General features: G+C 38.0%; 1 protein-coding gene across 1 annotated transcript in view; it reads right to left on the bottom strand.

Moving 5' to 3' along the window:
* Positions 1 to 274: 274 nt before the first annotated feature.
* Positions 275 to 24,239, bottom strand: part of KCTD18 (potassium channel tetramerization domain containing 18) — a 41,346-nt gene continuing 17,381 nt past the window's right edge. Inside the window, exons 6-7 of the mRNA XM_070580557.1 lie at positions 17,039 to 17,141; positions 275 to 1,879 (exon numbers count right to left, since the gene is read on the bottom strand). Coding sequence (XP_070436658.1) covers positions 1,396 to 1,879; positions 17,039 to 17,141 — 587 coding nt within the window. The 3' untranslated portion in view covers positions 275 to 1,395. The remainder of the gene's footprint in view (positions 1,880 to 17,038; positions 17,142 to 24,239) is intronic.

Genomic DNA, 24,239 nt, shown 5'->3' on the forward strand with positions numbered 1-24,239 from the left:
CAAGGTGACTGAATATTTTATATATTCCACAGGGGAATGTCACTCATGAATCTTCAGTTAAATATTCACTTTTCCTAGCCAAATAAACCACCTATTTTAAAAGGTTGCTGGTATTTGGATAGCTATCTAAAACTGGTTTAATTATTTCCTACATTACCTAGACAAGAAAGCAATTTTGTAAGCAGAAACAGATAACCTATATAAACGAACAAGCCTTTGAAATACTAGAGAGCTCCAAGGTTTAAAAATAAGTACAATCATGGAAAATGGCACGTTTTATGGAAAAGTTTTACTTTATTTTGTAAAAAGTAATGTTTTGAGTATATTTGCTTTACTCTTTCAAAGCAATGCAAGTACAATGATAGGCATTGAATAAAAAGTACCCTGCTTTATGAACTTACTTTTAACACACTGAAGGCATACTGCTTTCTGAAGGTAGAAAATATGTGATCCAATTATAAAACATAACACGTAACAGTAAACACAGACAACTGAATAGTTGTGGAAAAATAGAGGAGTAATCAAAATGTTTTGTTTAAAAATATTAAATTCAAGTTATGTGGAAATTTACGCATAAAAAATCATATTGTATAATCAGAATGACTCTTCAATGGTCATTTCTAAAAAGCAAATATTAACTTTAGTTAAAAAGTTAAACTTTTAACTTTTCTTTTTCAGAATACTTTCAAAACTTCGCTATTCAAATTAAAATAGTTCAATAATTCTTCCCAAAGACATGTTATATAGTTCTTAACCCAAGAAATCTTCTTGTGATGTATAAATAAATCTGCTAAGGGAAAAGCGAGAAAAGCCAATCCAGGAGAGAAAACAGTCCAATGGAGTGAGAGTCAAAGTGCGCTCTCCATCACCGTGCGGGTGCTCCCAGCCTCTTCCTCCGGGCCTTGGAGCCTGGGAGGCGCGTGTGGGGAGTTCGCCCTGAGCTTCCTTCTCTGCCATCAATCCGGCCGCGGGAGAGCGCCCACCTCACCCTCCCCTCACCAGACCGGGTACCAGGGCCCAAACCCCACTCCCGGCCCTGGGCTGCAGCGAGTGACGTTACCGAAGGGCCTAAAGTCTGTAATTATTTCAGCAACAAAGTGGACTTCTCCAGTGGTGACCGCTGTGCTGTTCTGTTGTCTTAATACCAACGAACCATTAAAAGAAAACAAACCTGAAATTCAAAATGTCCCCTAGACAAATAATCATTTAAAAGTTGGGAGAATGAGCAGTAAACATAGGCCCAGCCACTTCAAGTCTCCCTGCTCCACTCCTGCCCGCCGGTTCCCTTTCCCGGGACGACCCTAACGAGGACCGGAGGCCACAGCTCTCCGGCACGGAGAACACGCGGGCGGGAGCTCGGGAGGCGAACCGGGCGTCCCGAGTCCGCCGTCACCATCAGCCAGTCTTGTCCTGCCCGTTTTCAGTCCGCACGCCCAAGGCGCTGGGGGCTCCGGGGGGTGGCGGGGGCCCCGCGGGCCGGGCTGCTGTGCCGGCGGTGCTCAGCGGGGTCCGCTTCAGCTTGATCACTCGGTGCGGGGTGCCCTTCTTGTCCGGGAGCAGAACCTTGGCTGGAGATGGATGCGTGGCTCCATTCTCAGCACTCGCGGACCCGCAGGAAGCCTGGGAATGCCCGGGCCCCCCAGTGCCCGCCGGGGCCGGGGCTGCGGAGGGCGCAGGGCGCGGCGCTGCCTTCCCGCCCGGAGCCCGGCTCACCGGCGCCCGGGACCAGGCCTGGGACGCTCTGGCCGGAGACACCCGGACGGAAGCCGAGTTCTTGACTTTAATTTGGGTGCTGGTGGAAGGGCCCACAAATCTGACTGGCTTAGGACCAGTCTTACAGTTCACACCTTCTTCCTCTTCATTGAACTCTACCAGTCGCCTGTAAATACAGAAGTCACCGTCAGCATTTAGAGGCTCAGTAACTAATGAAAACATCTCCAAAGTTTACTGTCAGGGGAATTAAAAGGTTTTTGTCAAGAATTTGAGTCAAGAGGTTAAAAGGTATCAACCTACTATCTCCCTATCATCTCCCACCAAGGTCAGTAAGTAAATTACCAAGTTTATAAAAGATTGTTTCAGTCTGAATACAAACTCTTTTAAAATCACACATAATGTTAATACCAATGACAAGTTAAAATGTGGAGTGTTACACTGGAATTATACGGCATATCACTGCTCCCAAGAATCCTGATGTGATCCAGAGGATAAGCGGGAAGACCCAAGCTGTTTTTCTGGGAACAGCAGTTTCAAGAGATTTACTGAGGGAAAAAGGGTTTCACAGTCAAAGAAACTGGAGAAACGCTAGTGCATATTTTGTTCTCTTGACGCTTTAAAATCTGTATCAACAAATTGGAAGTTCTGAGAAGGCATATAGCAGACACCTATTTCACTTTGTTCCATCCACATTTCCCAGTCATTCTGTAACACAATCTTTGGCACCAGAAAAATTAGCATTCTGTGGAACACACTTTGTGAACTGCTAGAATGGTCAAACCCATAACACAGTTAAATGCTTTTTCAATTTGAGAAGTCTTGGAAAAACCTTCAAAGAGTCCTGAACTGTTTGCCATTCATTATAAAAAGCCTAAGCGGGAACAGCATTTTATTTTTTTAATTTTTTTTATTCAATTACTTAAACTAAAAAAATACAAAAAAATAGTTCACCCTTTTTTCCTACCCCATCCACACCTCCTGCCTCTAGAAATCACCGATCTGGTCTCTGTATCTATTAGCTTGGTTGTGGTGTTTTTTAAGATTCCACATATAAGAGATCAGAGATCATCTGGTATTTGTCTTTGTCCGACATTTCACTTAGCATAATGCCCTCAAGGTCCATCCATGTTGTCAGAAATGGCAAAATTTCACTCTTTTTTATGGCTAAATAATATTTCATTCTATGTTTATACCACAATCTCTTTATCCATTCATCCATCAATGGACACTTAGGTTGTTTCCATATCTTGACTATTGTAAATAATGCTGCAATGAACATGAGGGTGCATATATCTTTTTGAGTTAGTGTTTTCATTTTCTTTGAATAAATACCCAGAAGTGGAATTGCTGGACTGTAGAGCAGTTCTACTTTTAATTTTTTTAGGAACCTCCATACTGTTTTCCACAGTGGCTACACCAATTTGCATTCCCACTAACAGTGCGCAAAGATTCCCTTTTCTCTACATCCTCACCAACACTTATTTCCTGTCTTTCTGATAACAGCTACTTTTTGATAACAGCCACACACAGGTGTGAGGTGCTAACTCACGTGGTTTTGATTTGCATTTTCCTGATGATTAATGATGATGAGCATCTTTTTATGTACCTAATGGCCATCTGTATGTCTTCTTTGGAAAAATTTCTCTTCAGATCTTCTGCCCATTTTTTAATAGGACTGGTTGTTTTTTAACTGTTCAGTTGTATGAGTACTTTATACATATTTTGGATATTAACCCCTTATCAGATATATGATTTGCAAATATTTTCTCCCATTCAATAGGCTGCATTTTCATTTTGTTGATTATTCCCTTTGCTGTGCAGAAGCTTTTTAGTTTGATGTAGTCCTATTTTTTGATTTTTACTTTTGTTGCTCTTGCTTTTGGTGTCAAATCCAAAAAATCATTGCCAAGATACATGTGAAGGCGTTTACTGCCTATGTTTTCTTCTAGAAGTTTTATAATTTCGGGTCTTATGTTCAAGCCTTTAATCCATTTTGAGTTCCATTTTTGTGTATGTGTAAGATAGTGGTCTAGTTTCATTCTTTTGCCTGTGGATATCCAATTTTTCAAGCACCATTCATAGAAGAGACTGTCCTTTCCCCATTGTATATTCTTGGCTTCTTTGTCATAAATTAGTTGACCGTATATGCATGGGTTTATTTTTGGGCTCTCTATTCTGTTCCATTGATCTATGTGTCTGTTTTTGTGCCAATACCATACTGTTTGATTACTATGGCTTTGTAAATAGTTTGAAATCAGGGAGTGTGATGCCTCCAGCTTTGTTCTTCTTTCTCAAGATTGCTTAGGCTATTTGGGATCTTTTGTGGTTCCATATACATTTTAGGATTGTTTGTTCTATTTCTGTGAAAAATGCCATTGGAATTTTTATAGGGATTGCATTGAATCTATATATTGCTCTGGGTCGTATAAACATTTTAACAATATTAATTCTTCCAATCTATGAGCACAGAATATCTTTCCATTTATTTGTGTCTTCTTCAATTTCTTTCATTAATGTCTTGGAGCTTTCAGTATACAAGTTCTTCACCTCCCTGGTATTTTACTCTCTTTGGTGCAATTGTAAATAGGATTGTTTTCTTAATTTCTCTTTCTGATAGCTCATTATTAGTGTATAGAAACACAACAGATTTTTTGTGTGTTGATTTTGATCCTGCAACTTTATTGAATTCATTTATTAGTTCTAACAGTTTTTTGATGGAGTCTTTAGGGTTTTCTATACATAATATCATGTCATCTGCAAATAAAGATAGTTTTAGTTCTTCCTTTCCAATTTTGATGCCTTTTATTTCTTTTTCTTGCCTAACTGCTCTGGGTAGTACTTCCAACATGTGGAATAAAAGTGATGAGAGTGGGCATCCTTGTCTTGTTCCTCTTCTTAAAGGAAAAGCCATCAGCTTTTCACCATTGAGTATGACTTTAGCTTTGGGCTTGTCGTATGTGACCTTTATTATGTTGAGGTACAACTCCTCTGGACCCACTTTGTTGAGAGTTTTTATCATAAATGGATGTTGAATTTTGTCAAGTGCTTTTTCTGCATCTATTGAGATGATCATATGATTTTTTATATGATATCAAAACCAAAAGATAGATTGGTTCCAGTTCAAGATGGCAATGTAGGAAGATCCTGAACTCACCTCCTACCACAGATACACTGAGCCTACAGCAACATACGGAAAAATTTCCTCTTTAAAAAACATAAAGGCTGGCTGAGTGACAACTACACATTGGGCAAACAAGTAGAAAACAACATCGAAGCAGGTGGGAGAGGCTGGGACATGATCTCCCCATAAACCCCACCCCTAGCATGGCAACTCACACCTAGGAGGGGACTCAAAACCCAGAGCTTCTCCCTGAGGAGTGAAGGGTTCGAGCCCCACATCAGGCATCCCAACTTTTTAAGACATGCACTTGAGAGAAGAGCCCCCAAAATATCTAACTTTGAAAACCAATGGGGCTCATGCCCCAAGATGTACAAGACTGTAGCAATCCAAGAAATGGCTCTTCAAGGGCTCATGCACTTGGACTCACTTGCCCTGGGGCCCAGCTCAGAGGCAGCCAATCATGCTAGACTTAAACAAGTCTTTAAGGAGTTGTTTACTTAAACAAGAATGTGTTTATTTGTTTACAAAGAGCAAGTAAACAACTTGTTTACTTGTTTACAAGGAGCATCACCTCTTATATTAAAGCAGCAGACTGAGGAGCAGACATCAAATTTAACACACACATTTAGGAGCCTGATGGGACACTTTCTGGGGATGGAGACTGGCAGGGGCGATCTTCACACTCTGCCACACTTCAGAGCACCAGTGTCTCCTGGAGGGGAGCTTTACACACATTTGGTGCCCTAGTTTTTAAACATGGTGCCCTGGTCTTTGCAACTGCTGCCCAAGGGACACCCCTTGATCACCTGGCTATGGTGGCTGGGGGTCTTGCATTCCTGGGTCCTACAAGACTATGACAATTGGAGGGACAGTTCTTGACAGGCTACCACCCCAGGGCACTGTACAGACAACAGCACACTCCCCAGTCCTTCTGTGAAGGAGGACTCTTTGCTTGTTCTGGAGCTTCGCTCTGAGGGGCAGGCTTCAGGTTTGGCACACATCTACTGGCCTACAGAGCTGCTCTCAAGGAACATAGGCTGTGAATGCCATTTTGGTGCTCTCCCTCTGCCTTGATCCAGCTCACCAGTATCTCCCAGAAAAGAGCTTATACACTTGGCTGGAGCCCCAATTTTTGCAAATGTTGCCCAGGGTACATCTCCATATTGCCTGGCTCTGATGGCCAGCAGGGCTTACACTCGTAGGCCCACAAGACTGTATATATTTGCATACTTTTAAAAGCTGCTGCCTGAGGGTCTAGCTTCCAGTCAGCCTGAATCTAGGTGCTGAGGTACCTCCTTTGGTATACTGATTGGTCTTGGCACATCCTCAATGACTGGGAGCTATTAAAAATATAATAGGCTGCTTGGACCAGCACAGAAGATTGAGAGACCACCAAGAGGTAGGCCTGGATAGAATAACAAGGTACATCTCTTACACAAGGCCACTCCTTGTTGTTTCATCTACTGTATAGAAACCAACACAGAGAGTCAAGCAAAATTAAGAAATAAAAGAATATGTTCCAAATGAAAGAATAAGATAAAAGCTCAGAAAAAACCTTAATGAAATGGAGATAAGTAATTTACCTGATAAATAGTTAAAAGGAATGGTCATAAAGATGCTCACTGAACTCAGGTGAAGAATGGATAAACACAGTGAGAACTTCAGCAAAGAGACGGAAAACATAAGAAAGTACCAAATAGAAGTCACAGAGCTGAAAAACACACCAACTGAACTGAAGAATACTATAGAAGGGTTTAAGAGCAGATTAGATGACACAGAAGAAAGGATCAGTGGACTCGAAGACAGGGCAGTGGAACTCATCCAATCAGAGGTGGGGGAAAAAAAAGAATGAATAAAAGTGAAGATAGCTTAAGGGACTTATGGGACAACATGAAACGGACTAACATTTACATTATAGAGCTCCCAGAAGAAGAGAGAGAGAAAGGGGCAGAAATCTTATTTGAAGAAATAAGCACTGAAAACTTCTCTAACCGGAGAAAATAAACAGACACTCAGATCCAGAAAGCCCAGAGACTTTCAAATAAGAGGAACCCAGAGACCCATAGTAAGACACATTATAATTAACATGTCAAAAGTTAAAGACAAGAAGACAATCTTAAAAGCAGCAAGAGAATAACAACTTGTTATATACATACAAGGGAACCCTTATAAAACTATCAGCAGATTTTTGAGCAGAAATTTTGCGGACCAGAAGGAAGTGGCATAATATATTCAAATTGCTGATAGGAAAAAATATCTCACCAAAAATACCTGGCAAAGTTATCACTCAGAATTGAAGGAGAGATCAACAGTTTTCCAGACAAACAAAAGCTAAAGGAATTCATCACCACTAAACCAGCCTTACAAGAAATGTTAAAGGGGCTTCTTTAAGCCAAAAAGAAAGGGTGCTAATTACTAACAAGAACATATGAAAGAATAAATCTCACTGGAAAGGTAAATATACAGTAAAGACAGTGGATTAATTGCTTATAAAACTAGTATGAAGGTTAAAAGCCAAAGGCAGTAAAAATAACTGTGATTATAATAATTAAAGGGATACACAAGATAAAAAGATGCAAAATATGACATCAAAATTTTTAAATGTGGGAGTAGAGTAAAAATGTTAAGTTTAGAATGGGATCAAACTTGAGTTATCAACTCAAAACAGACTGTTACAGGAGTGACGTCAGCGTCATGGTGGAGTGAGTTTGCCCAGGACTCTCTCCCCTCCACATACAACAAAAAGGAGCAACCGTATTCCAACAAAAAATATCCTAATACCACAGGAATCCTCGGAGACCCACAGCAGCCAAACAACGCAGCGGGGAGAGGCTGGAGCCCCACTGGGAGAAGCTGGAACAGGGTAAGAGAGGACTTAGCTCCCTCCCCTAAAGACTGCGGTCGCTGCTCGGGAGGCTCTGGGAGGGAAGGAATGTGGGAGGGGTTGTGCATCCACAGGCTCACCCAGGACTCCCTGGCGCCCTTGTAGCCTCAAGGGAAGCACTCTAACAGGGTGAAAGCTTTCGTGAGGGGTGACCTCATCAAGCCAAGACCCCAGGAGACCAGATAGCGAGAGCTGATCAGAAAACCCCGGTTTGGGGTAAGAGAAAGTGCCCCTCCCACAACCCACTGTGCTGCACCACCTGAAGGCGGAGGGCTCAGAATACACAGATCTCGACCCCCATCTAGTGGTGATAGGCTGTAACTACAACAGAATAATATCACCGAGGAAAGATCGTTCTTCTAGCATCAAACAATTCATAGAAGCTCCAGATGAGAAGGTAAACAATAAATACACAGAATTATGTCCTGAGGACTTGGAAATAAGTAAACTAAATGACAATGAATTCAGAATAGCTATCGTCAAAAAATTCAATGAGGTAAAAGAAAATATACAGAAACAATTCAACGAGTTCTGGAGTTCCTTCATAAAAGAGATTGAAACTATAAAGAAGAATCGATGAGAAGTACTAGAGATGAAAAATACAATGGATCAGATAAAACAAAATACAGATACCCTGAATGCTCGTGTGGACACCATAGAGGAGAAAATCAGCATAATCGAAGATAGACAGGTTGAATGGCACCAGACAGAGGAAGAGAGAGAAATAAGACTAAAAACAAATGAAGAAAATCTCTGAGAGAGAGCTGACTCAATGAGGAAATGTAGCATAAGAACTATAGGTGTCCAAGAAGGTGAAGAAAAGGAGGATGGAGCAGAAAGCGTGCTCAAAGAAATAATAGCAGAGAACTTCCCAAATCTAGGGGATGAGAGAGAAATGTGTGTGGAGGAAGTTTTCAGATCTCCTAGATATGTCAATGTAAAAAGACCTACTGCAAGGCATATAGTAGTAAAACTGGCAAAAATGAATGACAAAGAAAGAATACTCAGGGCAGTAAGGTAGAAGAAAATAACCTACAAAGGAACTCCTATCAGACTTTCAGTGGATTTCTCTGCAGAAACCTTACAAGCTAGGACAGATTGGAATGACATATTCAAAACTTTAAAAGATAAAAATCTTCAGCCAAGAATACTATATCCAGCAAAAATATCCTTCAGATATGAGGGAGAAATTAAATCTTTCCCAGAGAAACAAAAGCTAAGGGACTTCGTAGCCACGAGATGACCCCTAGAAGAAATCCTCAAGAAGGCCCTCACACCCGAAAAAAGAAAACAAGGGAGAAAGGGGTCACAAAACAGAGTAAGGAGACAAACAGAATCAGAATAGGATAGCAAATATTCAACTATATTAGGATAAAAGGAAGGAAAACTCCAAAAACAAAGACAATCTTGTCACTTTAACCACAAACTCACAACACAAGTTGGAAGGGAGGAGGAAAGGGACTGAATCCGTTTAGACTAAGGAAACAAGAGGCCATCGGAAAATGGACTATGTTATGCACAAGATTCTGAATACAAACTTCAGGGTAGCCACTAAACTAAAAAGCAGAACAGAGACACAAAGAATAAATAACAAAAAAACTAAGAAACACAGCATAAGAAATTGCAGAAGTCAATGGGAAGACCAAAACACACAGGACGAGAAACAAAGGAAATGTGGGAAAATTGGAAAATGAGTGACAGAATGACAGCACTAAGCCATCATACATCAATAATCACCCTCAATATAAACGGACTGAACTCTCCAAGAAAAAGACACACAGTGGCAAGATCGATTAAAGAACAAGATCCAACAATTTGTTGCCTCCAGGAAAGACACCTGAGCTCCAATGACAAATAAAGAGTGAAGGGGTGGAAGACGATATTCCAAGCTAATGGCAAACAAAAGAAAGCAGGTATTGCAATGCTTATATCAAACAAAGTAGATTTCAAGATGGGGCAGTATATAATGATCAAAGGGACACTACATCAAGAAGAAACAATGCTTATAAATATCTATGCACCCAACACAGGAGAATCAAAGTTCATAAAGCAACTGTTAACAAACCTAAAAGAAGGTATCAAAAATAACACAATAATAGTAGGGGACCTCAACACCCCACTCACATCATTGGACAGATCATCCAAACAGAAAATCAACAAGGAAACAGTGGATTAAATGAAAAGCTAAAACAGTTGGACTTTAATAGACATACACAGAACACTCCATCCAAAAACAGCAGAATACACATTCTTCTCAAGAGCGCACAGAACATTCTCAAAGATAGACCATATGTTGGGAAACAAGGCAAGCCTCTATAAATTTAAAAAAAGTGATATAATAACAAGCATCTTCTCTGATCATAATGCTATGAAGCTAGAAATTAATTCAAAGAAAAAAGCTGACAAAGGGACAAAGATGTGGAGAATAAATATGCTATTGAACAACAATGGATCACTGAAGAAATTAAAGGAGAAATAAAAAAATATCTGGAGACAAATGAAAATGATAACATGTCATAACAACTCATATGGGATGCAGCAAAACCTGTATTAAGAGGGAAATTCATCACAATACATGCACACCTTAACAAACAAGAAAAATCCCAAATAAGCAATCTCAAACTACACCTAACTAAATTAGAGAAAGAAGAACAAACAAAGCCCAAAGTCAGCAGAAGGTGAGAAATAATAAATACCAGAGCAGAAATAAATGCTTCTGAAACAAAAAAGGCAGTAGAAAGGATTAATGAAAAAAAGAGATGGTTCTTTGAGAAGATAAATAAAATTGACAAACCCCTAGCCAGACTTACAAAGAAAAAAAGAGAGAAAGCTCAAATAAACAAAATCAGAAATGAGAGAGGAGAAATAACAACAGACTCCACAGAAATACAACGGATTATAAGAGAATACCACGAAAAACTATATGCCAACAAATGGATAACCTAGAGGAAATGGACAAATTCTTAGACTCTTACAATCTCCCAAAACTAAGTCAAGAAGAAGCAGACAATCTGAACAAGCCAATCACAAGGAAAGAGATTGAAACAGCAATCAAAAGCATCCCAAAGAATAAAACCCCAGAACCAGACAGCTTTCCTGGGGAATTATACCAAACTTTCAAAGAGGATTTAATACCTATACTTTTCAACCTATTCCAAAAAATTGGGGAGGATGGAACACTTCCTAACACATTGTACAAGGCCAACATCACACTGATACCAAAGCCTGACAAGGACAGAACGAAAAAGGAGAACTATAGGCCAATATCGCTGATGAACATAGATGCAAAAATACTCAACAGGGCCCGGCCCAGCGGCTGAGCGGTTAAGTTCGCGCGCTCTGCTTCGGTGGCCCAGGGTTTCACCAGTTCAGATCCTGGGTGCAGACATGGCACCACTCGGCAAGTCATGCTGAGGCGGCGTCCCACATGCCACAACTAGAAGGACCCACAACTAAGAATATACAGCTATGTACCAGGGGGCTTTGGGGAGAAAAAGGAAAAATAAAATCTTAAAAAGAAAAAAATTCTCAACAAAATTTTTGCAATCCAAATTCAGCAATTCATCAAAAGGATCATACTTCACGATCAAGTGGGATTCATACCAGGGACACAGGGATGGCTCAACATCTGCAAATCAATCAACGTGATACACCACATCAACAAACTGAGGAATAAAAACCACATGATCATCTCATTAGATGCAGAGAAAGCATTTGACAAGATCCAACAGCCATTTATGATAAAGACTCTGAACAAAATGGGCATAGAAGGAAATTACATCAACATAATAAAGGCCATATATGACAAACCCACAGCCAACATCATACTCAATGGGCAAAAACTGAGCACCATCCCCCTGAGAACAGGAACGAGACAAGGATGCCCTCTATCACCACTCTTATTTAACATAGTACTGGAGGTTTTGACCAGAGCAATTAGGCAAGAGAAAGGAATAAAAGGAATCCAAATAGGGAGGGAAGAAGTGAAACTCTCACTGTTTTCAGACAACATGATCTTATATACAGAAAACCCCAAAGAATCCACTGGAAAACTTTTAGAAATGATCAACAACTACAGCAATGTTGCAGGGTATAAAATCAACTTACATAAATCAGTAGCATTTCTATACTCTAATAATGAATTAACAGGAAAAAAACTCAAGAACACAATACCATTCACAATTACAACAAAAAGAAGAAAATACCTTGGGGTGGATTTAACTAAGGAAGTGAAAGACCTATACAATCAAAACTACAACTTTCCTGAAAGAAATTGATGACAACATAAACAAATGGAAAGACATTCCATGCACGTGGATTGGAAGAATAAACATAATTAAAATGTCCATACTACCTAAAGCAATCTAGAGATTCAACGCAATCCCAATCAGAATCCCAATGACATTCTTTACAGAATTAGAACAAAGAATCCTAAAATCCATATGGGGCAACAAAAGACCCCGAATTGCTAAAGCAGTCCTGAGAAAAAAGAACAAAACTGGAGGCATCACAATCCCTGACTTCAAAACATACTACAAAGCTACAGTAATCAAAACAGCATGTACTGTTACAAAAACAGGTGCACAGATCAATGGAACAGAATTGAAAGCCCAGAAATAAAACCACACATCTATGGACAGCTTATCTTCGACAAAGGAGCTGAGGGCATACGATGGAGAAAAGAAAGTCTTTTCAACAAATGGTGCTGGGAAGACTGGAAAGCCACATCTAAAAGAATGAAAATTGACCATTCTTTTTCACCATTCACCAAAATAAACTCAAAATGGATCAAAGACCTAAAGGTAAGACCTGAAACCATAAGGCTTCTAGAAGAAAATGTAGACAGTACACTCTTTGACATCAGTATTAAAAGGATCTTTTTGGACACCATGTCTTCTCAGACAAGGGAAACAATAGAAAGAATAAACAAATGGGACTTCATCAGACTAAAGAGCTTCTTCAAGGCAAAGGAAAACAGGATTGAAACAAAAAAACAACCCATTAACTGGGAAAAAATATTTGCAAGTCATACATCCAACAAAGGGTTAATATCCATAATATATAAAGAACTCACACAACTCAACAACAAAAAATCAAACAACCTGATCAAAAAATGGGCAGGAGACATGAACAGACATTTCTCCAAAGAACATATACGGATGGCCAATACGCACACGAAAAGATGTTCATCATCACTGATCATCAGGGAAATGTAAATCAAAACTACACTAAGATATCACCTTACACCCATTAGAATGGCAAAAATAACCAAAACAAAAAGTGACAAATGTTGGAAAGGTTGTGGAGAAAAAGGAACCCTCATACACTGCTGGTGGGAATGCAAACTGGTGCAGTCACTAAGGAAAACAGTATGGAGATTTCTCAAAAAATTAAAAATAGAACTACCATACAATCCAGCCATCCCACTACTGGGTATCTACCCAAAGAACTTGAAGTCAGCAATTCCAAAAGTCCCATGCACCCCTATGTTTATTGCAGCATCATTTACAATAGGCAAGACATGGAAGCAACCTAAGTGCTCATCAACTGATGATTGGATAAAGAAGATATGGAATATATATACAATGGAATACTACTCAGCCATAGAAAAGAATAAAATTGTCCCATTCACAACAACATGGATGGACCTTGAGGGAATTATGTTAAGTGAAATAAGCCAGATAGAGAAAGACAATCTATGACTCCACTCATATGAGGAATTTAAAAATGTAGACAAAGAGAACAGATTAGTGGCTACCAGGGGAAAGTGGGGGTAGGGGGTGGGCACAGAGGGTGAAGGGGTGCACCCACAACACGACTGACAAACGATAATGTACAACTGAAATTTCACAACATTGCAAACTATCATAAACTCAATAAAAATTAACTTTAAAAAATAGACTGTTATAAGCTGTTATATGTTAGCCTCATGGTAACCACAAAGCAAAAACCTATAGCAAACACACAAAAGATAAAAAGAAAGGAATTGAGGGATAGAACTAAAGAAAATCATCAAACCACAAAGAAAGAGAGCAAGAGAAGAAGAAAGGAACAGAGAGGAACTACAAAAACAGCCAGAAAACTATTAACAAAATGGAAATAAGCACATACCTATCAATAATTGCTTTAAATGTAAATGGACTAAATTCTCCAATCAAAAGACACAGAGTAGCTGAATGGATAAAAAAGCAAGACCCATCTATATGCTGCCTACACAAGACTCACTTTAGATTAAGGGCACACACAGACTGAAAGTGAAGGGGTGGAAAAAGATATTCCATGCAAATAGAAACCAAAAGAAAGCTGGAGTAGCTATACTTATATCACACAAAATAGACTTTAAAACAGAGACTGTAATAAGAGACAAAGAAGAGCATTACATAATGATAAAGGGGTCAATCCAACAAGAGGATACAATATTTGTAAATATTTATGCATCCAACATAGGAGCACCTAAATATATAAAGGAAATATTAACAGACGTAAAGGGAGAAATAGACAGCAATAAAATAATAGAAGAGGACTTTAACACCCCACTTACGTCAATGGATAGATCATCCAGACTGAAGATCAATAAGGAAACATCACTTTAAACGACATGTTAGACCAGATGGACTTAACAGATGTATAAAGAACATTCCATCTAAAATCAGCAGACTACACACTCTTTTCAAGTGCACACGGAACATTCTTCAAGATAGATCATATATTAGGGCACAAAACAAGTTTTAAATAAATTTAAGAGGACTGAAATGATATCAAGCATCTTTTCCAACAACAATGGTATGAAACTAGAAATTAATTACATGAAGAAAACTGGAAAATTAACAAATACATGAAGATGAAACAACATGCTACAGAACCAGTGAGTCAAAGAAGAAAACAAAAGAGACGTAAAAAAAAAAATACCTTGAGACAAACAAAAATGGAAATGTAACATATCAAAATTTATGGGAGGCAGCAAAAGCAGTTCTAAGAGGGAAGTTCATAGCAGTAAATGCCTACCTCAAGAAACAAGAAAAGGCTCAAACAAACAACTTAACTTTACACCTCAAGGAACTGGAAAAAGAAGAACAAACGGAGCCCAAAGTTAGTAGAAGGAAGGAAATAACAAAGATTAGAGCAGAAATAAATGAAATAGACACTAAAAAGACAAGAGAAAAGATCACTGAACTAACAGCTGATTCTCTGAGGGGGAAAAATTTGACAAACCTTTAGCTAGACTCACCAAGAAAAGAAAGAGAGAGGACTCAAATAAATAAAAGCAGAAATGAAAGAGATGTTACAACTGATACCAGAGATATACAAAGAATAAGAACAGACTACTATAGATAATTATGTACATACAAATTGGACAACCTAGAACAAACAGATAAATTCCTAGAAACATACAACCTACCAAGACTGAATCATGATGAAAAAGAAAATCTGAACAGACTGATTACTAGTAAGGAGATTGAATCAGTAATCAAAAACCTACCAACAAAAGTCCAGGACCAGATGGCTTCACTGGTGAATTCTACCAAACATTCAAAGAAGAATTAATATAAATCCTTCTCAAACTGTTCCAAAAAATAGAAGAGGGAACTCTTCCAAACTCATTTTATAAGGTCAGCATTACCCTGATACCAAAACCAGACAAAGATGCCACAAGACAGAAAATATAGGCCAATATCCCTGCTGAACATACATACAAAATTCTCAACAAAATATTAGCAAACTGAACTCAACAGCACTTTAAGAGGATGATACACTATGATCAAGTTGGATTTATTCCAGAGATCAAAGATGGTTCAACATCTGCAAATCAGTCAGTGTGATACACCACATAACAAAATGAAGGATAAATCACACAGAATATTGTTTTAAATGACCTTAAAACTATCAAACAACCACTGTCAAGTTTGCCTGCTCCCCCTACTGCTTCCATCAGTTTTACTTCATGAAGATCAGCTCCTGAACATGAAGTATAATAGCAATCCTCCAAGACTTCTCCCTCTCACCCAGCACTGTTGTGTTTTCAGAGGCAAATACAACAAGTGAATTCCGATTCTTGGAAAAGGGATCATAACAGCATGGTGATTTCAAAATTGCCATTTGTAATAAAGAATGTGAATATAATATATCCAACTCTAAAACTCTACTGAACATAACTAAATTTTCTCAAGTGAGTCAGATGGTTCTTCAGGACCTCACAAGTACTTCCAAGTCATCATTATCATTATCGTACCCATGAAACAAAAATGATGCTTAACAAAATTCCAGGGGGAAGACAACTAACACAGAGGAAAGTCTCCATAAAACCATTCCTACTTGCTTTGCTTTCTGCCTACATCTTCCACTAGACTCTAGACCAAGGTTTCTCAACCTTAGCCCTACTGCCATTTGTGGGTGGATAATTCTTTGTTATGGGGGCTGCCCTGTGGATTCTAGAAGGTGTAACAGCATCAGTGGCCTCTACCCGCTGGATGCCAGTAGCATCCCGCACTCCACAGTGTCTTCAAATACTACCAAATATCCCCTGGAGGACAAGATTGCCCCCAGGTTAGAACCACTGATCTATACCCAAATAATATTTGCTAACTATAAGTTCAAAAGACAAAATAAATAATGATAATAAAACGAGATCCTTTAGGAAAAAAGATCTGTTTTAACAAGAGATGATTAACCACTAAAAACTGAATAAACTTCTCTGCATTTCTATGAAAGATCTAGAGGGCAGAAGTAAGAAAGCAGTCTAAAATTCCAAATTCTAGAGTAGATGATCAAGAAATTAGAACATCTGAAAACCGTGAATAATACCCAGACCATGAAAAAGAAATATGATTTTAAATGTATTTAAAACACAGCAAAAGGCACAGATGTAGAATGAATTTAATGCTAATAATTTCATAGAACACTAGAATATATCATTAAATAAAAATGCTATCGTGAGAAGAAAAAGGAGAAAGGAATTAAGAATAAGTCACAGGAAATCCCAAATATTAAGTCTAATAAATATTTTGACTACTTCGAATAGAGTCCGGGATTTCACTTCTGTAGGGAAAAATACTGCAGCATTCCTACTATGTCCACTAGTATTTTTAAAATCACACTCTCCAAAAAAGAATCTATCATAACTCAGTTTTACGTAATTATTTCCAGGTTTTACATAGTTTTGGTGACTGCATTTATCAAGATTTATATTTTGATGGTAAGGCAGAATATTCATCTAGGTGACTAATAAGCTTAGTAAGGTCAAGAACCATTATTCACTTCTCCAATAAAGGCAGTAAAAATATAGGTCACAGATTTTAAAAGATCAACAGAACACAGATAACCTCTTTCGAATTGGGGCCATGTGACGCAGGCTTCCAAGTAAAGGCCGCTCTTCCAGAGTCCAACATTCTATCAGCTCATGAGGCACCCGCCAGTAGCTAACACCTGGAAGATAAAAATCCATCATGAAGAAAGCCACTGTTTACTGCAAAAGATTCAGCAACACTCTTTCAAGTAAGACTGGCCAAAAAGAGTCTGAGGTCCATGCCTCCCATTTGACAAAGGGAGGTGTACACAGGAAGTGCTCCTAAGAAGAGTCAGGGCAGTAGTAGCACAGCCATGACCTGGGTCTAGGAAGAGCCAGACCAGCCGCAGCTCTGCCACTTACAATCAGCAAGATTTTATATGGGCCCTGGGCAACTGAGTGTGTGCTGGTTAAGGGCCCAGGCTTTGAAGCGAAGACTGCCTGGGTCTGAACCTCACTTCTGTCTTACTAATCACATGACCTTGAGAACGTTACTTACCTTTTGTGCCTAAATTTTCTCACCTGTGAAATGAAATGATGACAATAGTAGTACATACACCTCTTAGGATTGTTGTGAGGATTAAATGAGTAAATAAATGCAAAATTCTTAGAACAGGGCGTGGCACAGACAAAGCATTCAAGCGATCTTAGGTGCTTTTACTATAAGTCATAATATTAGTGTTAGTAGTAGTGTAAGGACTGGACAGTGCGGGTTCTAACACTTTCCCTGTCTACCTCACTGGGTTGCTGTGACCATCAAATCAGGTAAATTTTGTGAACCACTCTGTAAGAGGCAACCACTATGTGACTATGAGATATCAGTACCCTATAAGCACCTTTTCAAACAAGAATAATTTGAGTTAATGTGTTACACTAAGATTCCAGTCAAATTCATTTTAACTTTTAAATCTGATATTTCTGATTGAAGGCTGTAGTCTAATGGACCTTGAAAATATTAGGCTAGGTGAATGAAGCCAGACACAAAAGGTCATATATGATATGACTCCATATATACGAAATATCCAGAATAGGAAAATCCATTGAGACAGAAAGTGGACTGGTGGTTACCAGAGGCAGAGAGGAGAAGGGAATGGGGAGTAACTGCTTAATGGGTATTGGGTTTCCTTTTGTGGTGATGAAAATGTTTTGGAACTAGATAGACGTGGTGTTTACACAACATTGTTAATGTAGTAAATGCCACTGAATGTACACTTTAATTAATTCTATGTTATGTGAATTTCCCCTAATTTTTTAAAAAGGAAGCATAAAAAATTATATAGACACATTAAAAAACACTTAAAGAAAGAGATGTCAGCCTCATGACGGAGTGAGCTCTTTCCTTAGACTCTCCCCCCAAGATACAAGAAAAAGGACATTTCTAAAGCAACAGAGGACATTCACACAACACAAAAGACATCTAAGAGACCCATGCAGCCATATGTCTGAAAGTGGAAGTGCTGGAACCCCCAGGAGAAAGTGGAAGGAGGTAAGAGAATCTCCTCTCCCTCCCCGGGAGTGACGTAGGGCGCAGGACCAGGTGCAGCTCTGAGAAGAGAAGCGGAAGGGGTGGCTCTCCGTGGGAATGCCTTTGCTCTCCAAGTTCTCTCACAGCCCATAGGAAAGCCCCACACAGAGGAGGCTAAGCTCTTGCAGGGGTGTCTTCATCAAGTGAGCACCCCAGCAGGGCAGATAGCAAGGGCAAAGCGAGAATGCCCCAGGGAGTGCACACATGAAAAAAAGTGCCCCCCACCCTGCCTGGTGCACCAGCTGAGCTGGTCAGCCAGAGCAAGTGACCCCCGCCAAAGTGCCCATGCATATGTTAGTAAAGCTGCCGTTGCAAGCAGGGAATCGCACACAGGCCCTGATAGCATAGATTCTAAAGGTCAGGCACAGACACCAGGTATCTTGGCAGGCTCAGAATACACAGCTGCTGACCCCAGCCCCCCAGTGGAATCTACAACCAGATACTACCACTACGTGACAGAAGAAATCCACCCCAGCAAATAGGATGAAGAAATACATTACTAATCCAGACTAGAAGGAAAATGACAAGCATTCAGAAATCAATCCTGAAGGCACAAAAATTTACTATCTAAATGACAGAGAATTCAAAATAGCTATCATAAGAAAGCTAAACGAGTTGCAAGCAAATTCAGATAGACAGTTCAATGAAATCAGGATTAAAACTAATGAACAGAGGGAATTCTTCACAAAAGAGATTGAAACTATAAAGAAAAACCAATCAGAAATATTAGAGATGAAAAACACAATGAATGAGCTCAATAAAAATCTGGAGTCTTTGAATAACAGAGCTAATATTATGGAGGACAGAATTAGCAATCTGAATGACAGAAATACAGAAATGCTTCAGATGGAGGAGAGAATTAAGACTAAAAAGAAATGAAGAAATTCTCTGAGAAATATCCAACTCAATTAGGAAATGCAACATAAGGATTATAGGTTTTCCAGAGAGAGAATAGAGGGAGAAAGGAACAGAAAGCTTGCTCAAAGAAATAACAGCTGAGAACTTTCCCAAACTGGGGAAGGAGCTGGAATTACAAGTAAAAGAAGCTAATAGAATTCCTAATTACATCAATGTAAAAAGACCTTCTCCAAGACATAAAGTACTAAAACTGGCAAAAGTCAATGACAAAGAAAAACTATTAAGGGCACCAAGGCAGAAGAAAACAACTTACAAAGGAACCCCTATCAGGCTTTCACGAGATTTCTCAGCAGACACCTTACAGCCTAGGAGAGAGTGGAACAATATATTCAAAATTCTGAAAGACAAAAACTTTCAGCCCAGAATACTCTATACAGTGAACAGATCCTTCAGACATGATGGAGAAATAAAAACTTTCCCAGAGAAACAAAAGCTGAAGGAGTTCATCACCACAAGACCCTCCCTACAAGAAATGATCAAGAAGGCCCTCATAACTGAAAGGAGAAAAAGCATTCACAAAACCTTGAGCAAGGAGATAAACAGGCAGACAAAATCAGAAAATTGCAGCTTTCTATCAGAAAAGGTTAGCAAAGACTTAATTATAACATTAAAGATAAAGGGAAGGAAAACATAAAAAATAATCTTGTCATTTTAACCACAAACTCACTACACAAAACAGAATAAGTTGTGACAACAATAGCTTAGAAGGGAAAGAGGAGAGGGATGGAACCAGCTTAGACTAAGGAAATAAGAGGCTATCAGAAAACGGACTATCTCATCTACAAGATTTTTTTATACAAACCTCATGGTAACCACTAAAAAAAATTCAGAACTGAGATACAAATGATAAATAAAGAGAAAACTGAGAAAACCATCATAGAGAACTACCAAACTGAATTGGCAGTCTGAAATACGTGGAATGAGAAACAAGGGAAATGCAGAACAACCAGAAAACAAGGAATAAAATGGTGACATTAAGCCCTCATATATCAATAATCACTGTAAATGTAAATGGATTGAATTCACCAACCAAAAGACACAGAGTGGCAGGATAGATAAAAAAAAAAAAAAACAAGACCCAACAGTATACTGCCTCCAGTAAACACATCTCAACTCTAAAGACAAACACAGGCTCAGAGTGAAGAGATGGAAGATGATACTCTGAGCTAACGGTAAACAAAAGAAAGCAGGTGTTGTCATACTTATATCAGACAAAGTAGACTGCAAGGTAAAAAAGACAATGAGAGACAAAGGTGGGCATTATATAATGATAAAAGGGACAGTCCACCAAGAAGACATAACACTTATATATGCGCCCAACACAGGAGCACAAAAGTACATAAAGCAACTATTAACAAATCTAAAAGGAGATATTAACAACAACACAATAATAGCAGGGGACCCTAACACTTCATTTACATCAATGGACAGATCATCCAGACAGAAAGTCAACAAGGAAATAGTGGTTTTAAATGAAAAACCGGATGAGATGTATTTAACAGATAAGTATAGAATTCTCCATCCAAAATGAGCAGAATACACATTCTTCTCAAGTGTACATGGAACAGTCTCAAGGACAGACCATACAGTGGGAAACAAGGCAAGCCTCAATAAATTTAAGATTGAAATCATATCAAGCATCTTTTCTGACCATAATGCTATGAAACCAGACATCAACTACAAGAAGAAAGCTGGGAAAGTGACAAATATGTGGAGACTAAACAACATTCTACTGAACAACCAATGGGTCACTGAAGAAATTAAAGGAGAAATCAAAAAATATCTGGAGACAAATGAAAATGAAAATACACCATACCAACTCATGGGTTGCAGCAAAGTGGTCTTATGAGGAAATTCATAGCAATATAGGCCTACCTTAACAAACAAGAAAAATCTCAAACAAGCAATCTTAAACTACACCTAACAGAATTAGAAAAGGAAGAACAAAGCCCAAAGTCAGCAGAAGGAGGAAAATAATAAAAATACGGCAGAAATAAATGAAATTGAAACCAAAAAAACAGTAGAAAGGATCAATGAAACAAAGAGCTGCTTCTTTGAGAAGATAAACAAATTTGACAAACCCTTAGCCGGGCTCACTAACAAAAAAAGAGAGAAAGCTCAAATAAAATTAGAGATGAAAGAGGAGAACTTACAATGGACACCAGAGAAGTACAAAGGCTTGTAGGAGACTATTATGAAAAATTATATGCCAACAAATTGGACAATCTAGAAGCAAAGGATAAATCCTTTGACTCAAACAAACTCCCAAAACTGAATCAAGAAGAAATAGAGAATCTGAATAGCCCAATCACAAGAGATTGAAACAGTAATCAAAAACCTCCCCAAAAATAAAAGTCTAGAACCAGACAGCTTCTCTGGAGAATTCTACCAAACAATCAAAGAAGATTTAATACCTGTCCTTCTGAAACTATTCCAAAATATTGAAGAAGACAGAACACTTCCTAACACATTTTTTGAGGCCAACATCATCTGATCCCAAAGCCAGATAAGGACAACACAAGGAAAATCACAGGCCAATATCACTGATGAACATAGATGCAAAACTCTTCAACAAAATATTGCAAACCGAATACTGCAATACATTAAAAGGGTAATATATCACGATCAAGTGGGATTTATACCAGGGACACAGGGATGGTTCGACATCTGCAAATCAATCAATGTGATACACCACATTAACAAAATAAGCAATAAAAACCACATGATCATCTCAATAGATGCTGAGAAAGTATTTGACAAGATCCAACATTCATTTATGATTAAAAAAAAAAAACTCTCAATAAAATGAGTATAGAAGAAAAGCACCTCAACATAATAAAGGCCATATATGAAAAACCCACAGCCAACATCATACTCAGTGGGGAAAAACTTAAAGCCATCCTTCTCAGAACAGAAACAAGACAAGGGTGCCCACTCTCACCACTCTTATACAACATAGTACCGGAGGTCTTGACCAGAGCAATTAGTCAAGAAAATGAAACAAAAGGTATCCAAATAGGCAATGAAGAAGCAAACTCTCGTCATCTGCAGATGACATGAGTTTATATATAGAAAACCCTAAAGAATCCTTTGAAAAACTATTAGAAGTAATCGACAATTACAGCAAAGTTACAGGGTACAAAATCAACTTAAAAAAACCAGTTGCATTTCTATACACTAATAACGAACTAACAGAAAGAGAACTCAAGAATACAGTCCCATTACAATCACAACAAAAAGAATAAAATATCTAGGAATAAATTTAACCAAGAAGGTGAAAGACTCACACAATGAAAACTATAAGACATTACTGAAAGAAATCAATGATGACATAAAGAAATGGAAAGATATTCCACGCATGTGGATTGGAAGAATAAATATGGTTAAAATGTCCCTACTACCTAAAGCAATCTACAGATTTGATGCCATCCCAATCAGAATCCCAATGACATTCTTGATGGAAATAGAATAAAGAATCCTAAAATTCATATGGGACACCAAAAGACCCCAAATAGTCAAAGCAATCCTGTAAAAAGTTATTCAAAATAATTTTAATAGCTATATCCCATCTATATCCCAAGGATGTGCCAATACGTATTTAATCCTCTACTGTAGACATTTAGACTGTTTTTATTTTTTCCCTATTATGAATAATGCTTAATAAACATTTCTGTTCATAAGCCTTTTTCTGCATTTGATTATGTCCTTAAGGAAGGTTCCTAGAAGTAGAATTACTGGGTCAAGGAATATGAGCAATTTTGATGTTATTGATATATACTGATTGATAAATTTTTTCCAAAAAAAGCAGTTTTAATTTTTACTCCTTTCAAAATGCATGAGAGATCTTTACTAATCTGGGATATAAAAAATAGTTCTCATTTAATGTATATCTCATTGATAAATAATGAGTTTGAACCTCCTGCCACATGTTTGTTTCCCTTTCTGGGAATTTTATGGTCATCAATCTTGCACATTTATTTGTAGTATGGGTTGAGCTGATTTTCTAATCAATTTAAATAAACCCTCTCTATATCAAGGATATTCTTTGTCCAATTAATGTAACATTTTTATCCAAGTCTTTGATTGGCCTTAATTTTATTTACAATTTTTTGTTTTAAGGTTAATATATTAAATATTATGTAATCAAATTTATTAGTCTTTGTCTTTATGATTTAAGCTTATAATTTTTATCTATTAAGAAATCAGTTATTTGCTTACATTTCATTATAGTTTATTATAGTTTCATATTTCATTTATAAATCCACCTGGGGTTATTTTGATAAATGACGTGAGGCTGGAGTTCTATTTTCTCTCCCAAGTATATTTCTCACTTATTAAACAATCTACCCTTTTTTCATTGATATTTAATATTTTATCACATAGTATTTTTATTCTTACAAATATAATAAAGTTTTATTGGGGTTTACTCCTGATCTCTGAATCTATTCTTCTACCAGAAATACATGGTTTTTATTACTATAAATCTATGTATAGCATTTTTACTACCAAATAGTTAGACTCATCCCACTAATGATTTCTTCTTCCCAAAATGTTCTTGGCTATTTCACCTGTTTATTCTTTTAAAGGAATTTTAGAATCATTTCTTCAAGATTTCCAAAGAGTTCCACTGATATTTTGGTAGGAACTGTGTCAAACCTATAATTTAATCTGAGAAGAAGTGATACTCAGATTTCCCATTCAGAATCATGCTATGTCCCACCGTAATCTTCATGTTTTCTTTTTCATAGATGGATAGATGGATGGATGGATGGATGAATACATTTTAGCAGTTTTC

This window comes from Equus przewalskii, chromosome 17 (assembly GCF_037783145.1).
Source record: "Equus przewalskii isolate Varuska chromosome 17, EquPr2, whole genome shotgun sequence".
NCBI classification, from domain to species: Eukaryota; Metazoa; Chordata; class Mammalia; order Perissodactyla; family Equidae; genus Equus; species Equus przewalskii.